This window comes from Ovis aries, chromosome 23 (genome assembly GCF_016772045.2).
Source record: "Ovis aries strain OAR_USU_Benz2616 breed Rambouillet chromosome 23, ARS-UI_Ramb_v3.0, whole genome shotgun sequence".
Taxonomy (NCBI): Eukaryota; Metazoa; Chordata; class Mammalia; order Artiodactyla; family Bovidae; genus Ovis; species Ovis aries.
This window is the reverse complement of record NC_056076.1, coordinates 30,705,259-30,718,173: the sequence shown is the minus strand read 5'-3', so window position 1 is coordinate 30,718,173 and position 12,915 is coordinate 30,705,259. Positions and strand designations below refer to the sequence as shown.

The following is a 12,915-nucleotide window of genomic DNA, read 5'->3' as shown; positions in this document are numbered from 1 at the left end:
TGTTTTAAGACTATGTATTATGACTGCTTCCCCTAATCCCAAACCATTCCAAATAAACTTTCTTGTGAAAAGCTGTTGATCTCCATCTAAGCCAACTTTTGTGAATCCCCTAGAGTCTGGGTGGCAATTACGCCTTCAGAGGGTGCCTCCTACCCCCTCTAGCAATGGGAAGGGTCTGCAGAACAAACTCAGAAGAAAAGTGTAGAAAAAATGGCTTTGGTATAAAGGACACCTGAATGGACAGCTGGAGGTGAACAAGAGGGAGGGGGTCTGGGAGAGCCACAGTGCCAGAAGCCTCCGGAGATTGCCCACCTCCTAGGAGACCAGAGGGTGTGCTACTGGCTGGAGGCAATGGACGCCCCAGGAGGCAGAAGGGCCTGTGTGGCATCTGGATGAGCAATTCACAAGAGAAACACTGAAGACTGGGCTTTCATCAGCAAGATCAGCCATTTTTCATGTGTTCATCAAACGCTCCAGAGTTAAGCGATTTTCAAACAGGAATTCGTTTAACACTGATGACCCAGGAGGTGAGAATGACCACTGTCCCCACATAATTCAGGAGGAAACCAAAGTCCAGGCTGGTTCTGGGCAGAGCTGAGATTTGTCGCTGGCAGTCTGGCCCAAGTCTGCTCTTAACGTGCTCTGTGATGGGGCGTCTCAAAGAGTCTGGCTGATACTGTCCCCAAATTCGGCAGAGGCTGGGACCACATGCAGCCAAATGGAAGCATGGTAAGTACTGGAAATAGTCTGTGTTCCCGCCTTTTTTTTTTTTTTTTCTTGCTGTATTTTATTAAGTTCTTACATTGCTCTAGCAAAGCACTTAAGGCAGTGATATGAATCTAATGTTATATCATCCTCTCTTTACTGGATTATTTCATACGAAGAGCTAAGGGTTGTGGAATCAACAGCCTATGGATTTTAAAAACAGACTTCAGAATCTGACAGTCCTGGATTCAAATCCCAGCATAGTCACTACCAGTTTTTAGACCTTCAGGGAATTAAGTCAGCATCTATTAACCCTGGATTCCTCCTTCGTAAAGTGGAAATAATAACCACAACTCCTTGAAGGACTGTGTGAGGATTAAATTAGACCAAGCAGCCCATTGCTCCCAAGTGATGCAGAGGCTGCTGGTTGGGGGGCCAGTTTAAAGCTCTCGGTTCATCTTGGTTATTATGAATACTAATGATTACACTCCACTTCCTGACTACAGAGTCAGTCAGAGGTTGAGACAGTTGGCATCAGACTCTGCAAGGAGGGAATCACGTTTGTGTCTGGACTGCGGCCCAGCGACATGACAGCCTTGCAGCCTCACGCCCCCTCCCTTCACTTCTGCCTCGATCTGGTCCAACAGTCCACCCAGAATGGCAAAGAAGCCAGGATGGTGAACCAGCTCAACGTCTGTAACTTCCTTAAAAACTACATGCCAAAAACCCACAGCAAGTTTAGGTATCAGAACTAATCCACAAGCTCAAGAGCCCACATGGGACCCAGCGCTATAAATCATAGTGTCCTTTGTCTTGTGTTAAGAGAGGAGGGATGGGGATGCATGATGAGAGCCTGGACTGAACTAGGTGAGTTAAGCTGGATGGGGGACACGTAATAAAACTAGAAATAGATAATTATAAGCTTCCAAACTAGTCTTGACATTCGGGAACCGAAGTATTCACAAAGGAAGCAACACTTATCTCTGCCATTCTCCCACATTCCTTTCCGAATTCCTCTCCTTTCTTCCCAGAAGCCTACAGCCGGATGGTCTCATCAATCTGTCAGCCCTTTACAGGTAGCATATTTTTGCCTCCTTCCGTTATGTGCCTAGAGCTTCCCCGGTGGCTCAGGTGGTAAAGAATGCAATGGGGGAGACCTAGGTTCAATCCCTGGGCTGGAACGATCCCCTGGAGAAGGGAATGGCCACTCACTCCAGTATTCTTGCCTGGACAATTCCATGGACAGAAGAGCATGGAGTGCTACAGTCCATGGGGGTCACAAAGAATCGGATATGACTGAGTGACTAACACTTTCACGTCCACTTTCTCTCCTTATAGACTGAATCAAACCACCCATCTGCCAGGGTTCACGGCCAGGTGATCAGGGGAAAGCAGTAATTCAGGGAGTGAAGCAGTCTAGATGTTCCCAGGAAGGCTTGCCTTACAAAGATGATTTTCAAAGTGTATACTTGGGTGGAGTATAGAAAACCACTAGTGTTAAGTAAAAACATCAGCACAATGTTTCAAATTCTTAAAGCTATGTTTTCTTTCATTTCCGTTTATCAAAGGCAATTAATTTCCCTTCTTAGACCAATCACTTCCCACCTCTCTACCCCGTATCTAAATTCTCCAAAGGACAACTTCCCTGGCAGTCCGGTGGTTAAGACTCTGCGTTTCCAATGCAGGGAGCACAGGTTTGCTCCTGGTTCAGGGAACTAAGATCCCACATCCCTCAGGGTATGGGGGTGGGGGCAGCAAAAACATTATCCAGAGAAGTCTTTCAAATGGCATCCTAACTAATGATGCAGTGAATGACTGAATGATCAAAGAGAAGTTAAAAAAAAAAAAAGAAGAAAGAAAAGTTCTATATACCTAGTCTATATGTCTGGTCCTAAGATTTTCAACATAGGTAACCACAAAGCAACTTCTGTATCAACTTTGCTTTTGAAATAGCGATGCAGACACCAAATGATAACTTGAAAGTGAACTTTTCATAAATCACTGAAATGGAGCTTTGGCCTAAATCAAGGTGAAAATGTAAGAGGTCTCATATACAACATGCAGTCCCATTTGAAGAAACTCTTCTTGCTTGAAATCTGTCTGCAATGATGAGAGGATGGCCTTTTATGTAACATTTGTCAGGGGAGCCAGATTTTAAATCAAGGTGATCCAAAGATTTACATTTAGATGACTGGCATCCACTTTCCCTTTGGCAGCAAATAGTTTTTCTCCCTTTTCTGGATTAGATTTGATAGTGAGCTGATGTGTGTGCACACACGCACACTCAGTCACTCGTCGTGTCCGACGCTTTGTGGCCCCATGGACTGTAGCTTGCCAGGCTCCTCTGTCCTTGTGATTTTCCAGGCAGGAATACTGGAGTGAGGTGCCCATGACATATATGTGGGTTTGTATCAATTTAAAATAATACACCTGAGTACTCATGGCAATATTAATACTAAAGAGTAAAATACAGATTTCTTTCCCAAATGACTTGCAAAAACAGACTTTCAAAACATTGAGTGTTTTACCTTTTAACTGTCTTTATTTTAATCTCCTTTAATATTTAATGAGGCCAAAATCTTGCCAGTGAGACTATTTGCCAAGTGGAAAATGATTAATTTATAAAGATTTCTGGTACCAAAGCCAAAATAGTAAGTGTTCAGCAATTGTTTCCTAAAAGAACAAAGAAACTTCCATACTTAGGCTAATGCCACTTAGTTCCTTTACCAATTTGAACTTTCTATAAAGGAGAGTAAACATTCCTGCATGAGAAAAAAGAATACAGCCACAAAGTATTATTAAAAATCAGGAAAATATCCATTTTACACAAGGTGGTTAATCCTAACCGCTCCAGATAACCTACAGTTGACATAACTGTTAAACACACCCTTCTGTCTCAACTGAGGGGCTTCCCAGATGGCTCAGTGGTCAAGAACCGGCTTTGCAAAGCAGGAGATGTGGGTTAGATCCCTGGGTCAAGAAGATCCTTTCCTGGAAGAGGAAATGGCAACCCACTCCAGAATTCTTACCGGGATAATCCCATGGACAGAGGAACCTGGCAGGCTACAGTCTGTGGGGTTGCAAAGAGCTGGACATGACTGAGCATGAACGTACCTGTCACATTTACAGAAGTTTGATTCCATCTTTAAGGAGAAAAAAAAAAAAGAGTATCCCACCTGCCTAGTCTCCAAATTCAAAATAAGACTTTGGCGATTATTTCAATGACACGTAAAATGCATGTTTTTTTCAAGTAAGTAGAACGAATATTCCTTCTCTCTTCCCGCATGACAGCACCTGAATGAAGACTGGATTTCCAAGTGCTGTCAGCATCCAGCCTCTTCAAAGGCAAGGTCATGAACCATTGGGTATGCCCCACAGGGAAGCTGCTCTAATTTTCAGCTTAGAGATTCGAAGGACAGACTCTGGTCCCTAGTGAAGTCAACGAAACAGAAAACACTGGATGTGTACCACCAACCCTAGAATCTCACCACTGATAGGTTTCCTACTTACAGAATTCCTTGAAAGTATTTCTGGAGGTAATCTGGGTTAGGGTCAAGAAACTTCAACTGAGGACACCTTTCTCACAAGTTTACAAATGCTGCCAAGTGTTGATGAGGCAAGAAAAATGCCGCATTTTCATGCAAAGAGAATAGCTATGAAGAGGTCGAATAGGAGACGTGCTAAGCCTTTAAATATATACCATGTAATCTCCACCTAGGAGTTAGGAAGTTGTACCAGTAAGGAGATCATCTTAGACACAACAGCCTTGGGTGGAAGAGAGGAAAGAACTAAGACTATCTCTTACTTTGAACACAGACATTCAAGAGATTAAAGAGTGAATCAGTTAAGGTAACCATCACAACCACCAAGCCTCCAACCTCTTCAAAACTAAATAAAGCCAGGAACTTCACATGAGTGAAAGAATCACAAATTCCATAATCTTCATTAATCCTTATGTGCATTCATTTGTCAACCAGTCCCATAAGTGATACACTTATCAACACCCTCAAGAAGTAAAAGAGTAAATGCATTTACAGTAACAGGCTCTTCATTTGCTGAGAAACTTCAGATTTGATGAAAGACTCAAACAGGGTGTCACTGTGTCATCAAGTAGCCCTTAGTGGAATTCAGTGTGACTCCACTTGATAAGGTCTAGCCTGTACTAAGGTTAGACAGCCTATGTTTTATAATTAAGTAATAATGACTGAAGCTCGAGGTACACAGGGTATTTCCTGTGGATTAATGACCAGCCAGAGGAGCTGCTGACTAAAGTGATGCCTTAGGCCAGGAACCCCAGCCAGTCATTAAACCCCAGGAAATGCCCTGAACCTCAATACTGATTTTAGTAAATACAGGAGGAAAAAGTTTAATATCAGCTTTGTACTTACATTGAACATGCATCTCATACTTAGAATGCTCAGACTTTTGAAGGGGCTTCTACAGAAGTTACTAAATAGTTCCCTTAAACTTCTTAATGCTGATGAAAAAGATTTTTACTTTAACATTAGTGAAAGCAAAGAAACTTTCTGTAGTGTTTTAACTGCAAAGGACTTAGCTAAGATACTGTTTAAAAGGCATAGTGATAACATAACCGACATATGGACATATGGACACTCCAAACTATATTTAACTTGGGAGCTACCTAACAAGAACTCAAGAATAAAAGCATTAGTGTCCAGGTTTATAGAAATGACTGATCTCACTCAGTTAAAATAAAAGACTGTGACAGAGTGCTGTAATTCTTAGAACAAAACCAAACCAACGAAACAAAGGTCCCTCATCTTTTGTGGATCTTAAGTCAGGATTCCATGTGACACTAGAGTCAAAAAATCAGTAGACAAGACGCCAGGGGACCAACTGCTTCATTGTTATTTCAAGCAGATAGGTACTTTAATAAACTCTCTTAGGCTTTTAACTCTTAATTAATTAGGCGCTACTTGAAATCAGGACATTTTAAGGGTTTTATCAGAAGAATCTGATCATTTACTTCTGCTTTCAAAGAAAAAGCAAATCCAAAGTCTCCATCCTTCCAACTCCCTAAACCACCTCGTGGTCTGTCAGAAACTGCACTACAAGCACAGAAAGACACACAGCCTCCGGGGCTCATGTAGCTTAGAGAACTCTGGTGTTTATAACACCATTCACAAACCCTTTCTCAGCTGGCCTTGAGGCTTGCTGATTAGCCAGTAAACATCTGAAAGGGTCAGTTTATCCAGAACTGGAATTTCCACTTTGGAAAAAGCATAGAGGTACCTGACATCTGTGCCTTGAAAGGCCTGCCCTACACCCCCAAACTCAGGGCCAAGCTGTAAAAACCCAGGGGCTACTCCTGTCTGAAGAAGAGAGGAGGGTCCCCAAGGACCTCTGCTTTTTGGCTCCTACAGCACAGTATCCAAAAGATGAACCTAGCTTTAAAAGAATATGAATATATTCTTCTAGGAAAAACAGTAAGACAAATACCCAGTTGAACGTCTAATCTCAACCCAGAAGTCTAACCACTTTGAATTAAACAGCTCCCTTATCTTTGTTAAGGATCCTGAAGCCCAGAGAGGTGAAGTGATTTACCCGAGGTGGCTCAGCTTCTGAGCTAGCTTACTTCAGAGTTCTTTCCACTCTAATCTGCTGTTAGCTCAACGGTCTATCTTGCCATCACTTAACTGTGCCCTAGACCAACAGCTCCATGGTGCTAGGAAAGACAGCAAAGTTCCAGTGCCCACACAGCCCAGCACAGAAAGCATGCTCCAACTGGGAGACTGGCTGGGAGTACAGACACTACCTTTCCAAACCATCAACAAGTGACTTAATTGATGAAAACGACATTCCAAACGGTTGCTTTACATTCAACTACACCTCACAATATAAACTGGCACTCACCCACCACTCTCCAAAATCCGCCCCTTACAGGAAGTGGGAATGGCATGTCTGAGTTATAAATAATCATTTATAACTGCTTTTTTACCTTCATAAGTTAGTGTGAATATGTACTAGAGTATTTTAATCGTTGCTTTATTCAAAGATAGTTTAAGTAACTGCTTCATTTACAGGCACAGTATTCCTGCACGCTTTGCCGTCTAAAACCCAGACATTCAATGGAGGGTTGAGCCGACCCTTTTGTTCTGTGAACTCTGAAGTTTTCAGCGTTACTGCGCAGGAGGGAGTGTTAGCTAGCTGGCCCTGTCCAAGCCTTTACGGTTAGGTGGAAACTTTCCTGAAAAGCGTCAAGAGAGTTAAGCTTTTAAAAGTGAAATCGCATCCGATTCAGCTTATCGGCTACTTTGGAAAACTTCCCCCGCCCCCCACCAACCCAGGCCCGCGTGAGCCCACGGTAGTCTCCAGTGGTACCAGAGAAACACTTCATGCATAGACTTTGGTTTGGTTACCTGGGTGGGGGAAACAATAGCAGGTGAAACTATTGTGGGAGAATTGCTGCTTCTGTGCCCATTGGCTTCTGGAAGAAGAGGCAGGGGGTCGTGTTTCACCGAAACCACCACCACCGCGTCCACAGGCTCCGAGGGGCGGATACAAAGTCTTTTAGGGGAAGAGGGACCGCACATCTCCCCCGACCCGAATACCGACTCGTACAGGGCGCGCTTGGGCGCAGCCTCCGATTTCACGTCGGGCCCGACCTGGCTGTCTCTGGGGAGGATATAGGTGTTCCCCAGCGAGGGCGGCTGGGGGCGGTGGTGGTGGGAGGGATGGGTGGGGGGCTGGTGGGAGTGGTGGCGAGCCGCCCCGTTGAGAGCCTCGGCGTAGCAGCCCTGCGGGGCGGGCGAGCCCAGTTTGGTACCGATGCCGGCGATGCTGTTGAGCGTGGCGATGGAGACGGCGCCGATGCAGTGGTTGGTGTAGGTCTTGGAGAGTTTGGCTGCCTTGGAGAGCATCTGCATCCTCGTGCCCAGCAAGTTCTTGCCGATGGCTTTGTTCTCGTACCAGGTCACATCGCCCTCGCTGCAGTGGTCCCGGGGCCGCTGGAAGAAAGCCTTGCACAGGGGGTTGCGCTTCGACAAGTACTTGACGAAGCTGGCATAGGGGCAGAACTCGGTGCCCGTCTCGTACATGCGCGGCAAGTTCTCCTCGTCGCTGCTCTCGGCGCGCTTCTTGCTCCACGACGACGAGCGCGACTTGTGGTAGGGCCCGAGGGACTTGAAGTAGACGAACTTGCGGCCATCCTCGTCCATGGCCAGCCCGAAGGAGTCCTCCTCCAGCTCGCGCTGGTTCTCGCGGCCGCGCGTGCAGAAGTACATGCACGTCTCGAACCAGACCTTGTTGAGCAGCCCGAAGGGCGTGTTGGTGCTGAAGACGCTGGAGGTGTAGAGCTTGCGCAGGTCGGCGCGCGTGATGGCTTGCTTCTGCACCACCGGCCCCGCGCCCTGCTCCTCGAGCTTGCGGATGACCGCAGCCAGCGTCAGGTTGGCGCTGCGCAGCTCGGGGTCCTTGGTGAGGTCGAGCGTGCGGCAGTACGGGGGCTCGTTGAGGTAGCGGTTGAGGGAGCTGCGGATGCTGATAAGCGACGACTTGCTGTAGAGCTGGCCGCTCTTGGAGCGGGCCTCGGCGTAGAAGGAGCGCAGCACGCGGCACAGCGCCCCCTTGTCCATGGTCTCGAAGTCCGGGCTCTGCGCCTTCTCACTCAGGTATTCCCGGAAGATGCGCACGGCATAGCGGGTGGCCAGCCGGGTGTTCTCGCTCAGCCGGGCCCGCTCGGGGCGCTGCAGCACGTCGGGGTCCAGCTCGGCGCCAGCCCCGGGCGGCCCGCCGCGGGCCCGGGGCGCCAACAGTCGCGGCGGCGCCTCAGGCTCCAGCGCGGCGCTCTGGTCCATATTGATCCTATGGACCGGCTCGGGCTCCAGCTCCTCCCCGGCCGAGTCCTCGGGCTCTAGGGGCTCGTCCCAGTCCAGCCCCATCTCCTCCTCCTCCTCCTCGTCCTCCTCCAGCCCCCCACCTCCGTCCTCCTCCTCCTCGTCCCCCGTTATCTGCACCTCCTGGATCTCGTCCTCCTCCTCGTCTTCCTCCTCCTCCTCGCCCGCGCTGCAGTAGTGCGGGCGGCCGTGGCGGCGGCCGCGGCCCCCCACCCCGCGCTCGCCCTCGCCCCGCTCCCCATTGTTCTCGGCGGCGGCGGCGGCGGCGCTGCCGCCTGCGCTGGTGTTACAGTCCCCGCTGCCAGGCATTCTCGCCATATTGCCGTCTCTCTGCCAGTCCTCGGGCAGGGCGCATGCGCTATATTGGACCGCAGCGCTGAGAGCTTTTGTGTTTAATGACCTTCAGCTACCGGGAGGCAAAGCCGGGCTCTTAAAGGAGCCGCGCGCCAATTGTCAGTTCGGAGCGCGGCTCCGGAGGGGTAGCGGCGCGCGGGGGATGGAGGGGTAGGGAGGCGGGGGTACGTTAGACAGGCAGCGCGTAAGGACCGAGGCTGGCTGGACCCTCTTCCTCCCCCACCCCTCTCCCCACTCCGAAGAAAACTTTGAAGGGGGGGTGGGGGAAGGAAGGGGAGGGAGAGCTGTCGATGGGGCTGAAACACTCCCAACTTACCCTCTGGCTGAGTGGCGCGCGGGCCCGGGCGGGAGCGAGGGAGGGCCGGCTGGGAGGGCGGGGCGGTCTCGCTTCTCTAAGTAATGCCCGAGGAGCAGTGCCCCTTCCACCGCCCCCTCATTGCCCCCCGGAGCCGGGGGTTCGGGGAGGCGGCTGCACCGGGCGCGCCGCGGATGCTGCTTCGAGAAGCCCGTGTCTGGGGCCTCCCGGAACGGAGCGGAGCAGGCAGGTTAATGAGCAGGGTGGAGGAGGCACAGCGAGGCCCCGCACCCTCTCTGCGCCCGCGGCCAGGGCGCAGCGGGCGAGGCTTGGGAGCGGGATGGGGCTGGCGGCAGCGGCGGCTCCCCCACCTACTTGCTGGGGGCGAGGCGCGGGGGCCTGGGGCCAGCCGCAAGGCTCCCAGCTCTCTTTCCGACTCTTGCAAAGGAGCGAAACACGCCCCACGTCAGCCTCATCCCTTTCGACTTTTCCAACAGCTACTTTTAAGCTGTCATTAAAGACCTGGGGCGCTCCCCGTAGGTCTGGGGCAAGTCCGCGCCGGTCCAGTCAGCCTGGGGAAGGAGCGAAGGCAGAAAGACTGGGAGGGGCGAGTGGGAGGGGAGACGCGGGGGAGAGGCGCTCGGGACCCCAGGGACCCCTCCCCACCCGCCCAGGCCACCGCCCTCCTGCCTCGAAGCAAACTAACACAACTCCCGACGGCGAGGCGCTCCGCCTGGTCGGAGCGGGCAACGCCAGTCCCTAAGACCCTGGGGGCCGGTGGGCGGGAAAGAGTAAACTTGGGTCTCAGCCGCCCCCGCCGCCGCCACGATTCCGGCAATTCGGATCCTGGGCGCGCTCTGGTTCCAAGTTTGCCAACCGCCATTCGTTCGCCCTCGGGGCTGTGCTGCCTTCGGCGCGCGGGGGCGGGCACCTCCGAAACTGGAAAGGCGGCCAGAGAGCTCGCCGGGTCCCGCTTTCCCATCGGAGACACTGTCCCATTTCCAGCCAAACGCCCGCCCACGGAGCGCCCAGGCTCCGGGCACGTCCTTGTCACCGCCTCCAGGACTCCGGGCCCGGGGGCAGCGCCCCCAGACCCACCGAGACCTCGGCTCATTTCTTTGGAGGCACAGCCGCGGCCATCTCCGGATTTTGTAACGCCTTCTAACTCGCTCCTCCTCGGGGAGCCCGAGTGTGTCCCCCTAGAGCGCTGGTCAACTCCGAGTCCCAGGCCGGCCCGCGAATGAGGCTGCCTCTCCAGCCCTTCGTGTGCGTCCTCGGATCTCAGTCCGAATTCTCAGCACCTGGGCTGGGAGGGTCTACTCAATTGCTAGTTCCCTGCGACAATCCCCCCGCCCCCGCCCCCAACACACACACACAAACACACACACCAGGCCCTCTGTCTTGCTTTCAGGGCAGTTTATAATCTAGCGCATGAAAAGTAACCCATGGGTCAATTTGTAATTTTAAAAAAGAAGAAGAAGAAGAAAAGAGGAAGGAAGGAAGACTAGGTCTCTGGGCCGCGTGGGCGTCTAAAATGGGAGTGGACAGTGTCTCCCCAGCGACCAGTCTCGCCCTCCGCGCGCCGCCTCGGCCCTGGACGCTGCCGCCGAGCTCTGGGGAAACCGCGCCAGGTGTGAACGAGTTAGAGCAAGTCACTGCCTCGCGGGCCCCCTCCCGCTCCTCGGGGAAACACACACACACATACACACACCCCACTCTCCCGCTTCTCGGTGAAACACACACCACACACTCTCATCAGTCCTCCTCTCTGCAGAGAACCTTCTGGGGAGTGCGGGGAGGACTGGGATCCGGAGATAGCACTCCTCGGGAATCTTCCCCGAGGTGCGGTGGGCTGTGTCCAAACGCCACTGTGCTGGGGATGTATAGAAGGGAGCCCAAGGCAGTAGGCAGAGAAGCTAGTCGCACCCGCGGTCCCGCGCATACGACCTGGCACACATCATCCGCACCGGCTACTTCCGGAGGGCTGGCCCTTTGTCCCGGGATGCTCCCAGGTTTGGGGGCCTCCGGAGCCCTCCGGCCCGGCATTTCAGCCCCTGCGGAGAATTCAAATGGGCGCCCGGCAAGTTCCCCGCCAGGGGCTACTCCCCGCTCGGCGGTCCTCACCGCAGATTCAGTGAGCCCAGGGGCCCAGGGGCCGTGTTGGCTGCGCTCCGGGGACTCGGACCCACACTCCAGGGGCGGAGCAGCTTCCCAAGGTCCCCCACTTCTGCGGGCGGCAGGGGTGCCCCCCACTCCCTCCGCCCCGGCTCCCCTCCCCGCTGGGCGAGCTGCTTTGAATTGCTCGCAATTTGCCGAAGGCGATGTGCTGGGTTGGACGCTCCGGGAAACAAAGCAACCAAAAACAGCTCCCAGTTGACGTCAACTTATTTCCAGAAAAGAAAATAGTTTTGTGCTCCCAGGACAAAATCGCCCCCAGGGCAGGTCTCTACTGGCAAAAACCAGGGGGCGGGGGTGGGGAAGAGCAGAACCAAAAAAACCCCAAGTGCAAATAACTTTTTAACGGAGTTGGGAAAACAGCAGCTTTTGAGGCTGCCTGGATATTTTGCAAACAACGGTCAGGACCCCAGCTAATACTGGATACGAAAAAACGCACCTTGGAAAGTACGCGTTGGTCTGATTATCTGGCGACTGGGAATCGGCTTCGTGGCATCGGCTCCTGAAACGCTACCAGAATTCTTTGCCCATAATGATACTTCATCAAATATTGGGAAAGACCTCTTCAGGATAATACTTAAGAGTATTTACCAGGAAGAGCACCCAGGAAAACCAAGCAGTTATAAATCTGTTCACCAACGACACCCTCCCCCACCCACCCCAAACACATACACACCGACTCCTTCCCCAAATGTTGCTTGATTTTTAAAACCCAATAACACAGAATTACATCTGAGTTCATAAAGGAGTTCAATTCTAGCTTTAATAAATGATCCCTTAAAAACATCCTGTGGTTCACACACAATTCCAAATTGAGAGGATCAGAAGACCTTTCTTCTTATTATTTTGCTGGGGAAGCAATATTGGTTATCTTCTGCCTATGAGCCCAGCCTCCCTTCCTCCACTTTGATTTTGCCCTACCATGAATTCCATTTAGCTCACCACTTGAAACTGACAGCTGCCTCTCCTTCCTTGTAAAGATGGTTATTTCTTGTGCAGGATAGCTTCTGTACATAGAAAACATACAGCTTCTTCATATAAAAGACAATTCCAGCACTCTATAGAGCATTTATTGCAATTATTTAACTGTCAGCTACCCTAAGAGGTTTACAACTTCAACAAGATTCACAAGATTCAACTCCACATTTTCTGTCTCTTTATTATTATTATAAAGTATCACATATATATTTGTGCTTCTCCATTTCTTAGATTACTTGAAAGTAGTGGCACGGTTGTTTTGGAAGGAAAAATTACAAATGTTTTCTCTTCATTTTCTAACCCACCTACTTACTCCCATTCAGTCCATACTTTCTGAGTTTGTGCCATAAAGAAACATATTCAACTCTGATTGCAGTCTTCTGACCTTATCTGTTATATAATAATGTAGTTGCTTTTTATATGTTTCCTCTCCTACATCAGTATATCTTTGTCGTTTAGGTTAGTGCTCGGGACACTCCAGTTGTTCACCATGAATGAATGAATAGGATATGTGTTTAGTTAGCCCCTGTGTAAAGGAATAAACATTTTGGG

The 12,915-nt window shown here is 50.7% G+C and overlaps 1 protein-coding gene across 4 annotated transcripts in view; it reads right to left on the bottom strand.

Moving 5' to 3' along the window:
* Positions 1-12,915, bottom strand: part of KCTD1 (potassium channel tetramerization domain containing 1) — a 206,251-nt gene that overhangs the window by 91,415 nt on the left and 101,921 nt on the right. For 2 of the 4 annotated variants that reach the window (XM_015103615.3, XM_042239537.2), the window contains exon 1: positions 7,086-8,893. The exons of 1 other annotated variant lie outside the window; for it this stretch is intronic. In XM_015103615.3, the coding sequence (XP_014959101.2) occupies positions 7,086-8,879 (1,794 nt within the window). In that variant the 5' untranslated portion in view covers positions 8,880-8,893. Of the gene's footprint in view, positions 1-7,085; positions 8,894-9,231; positions 9,464-12,915 lie in introns of those variants that run through there. One more of the 4 variants, XM_027960826.2, reaches the window with a different exon arrangement.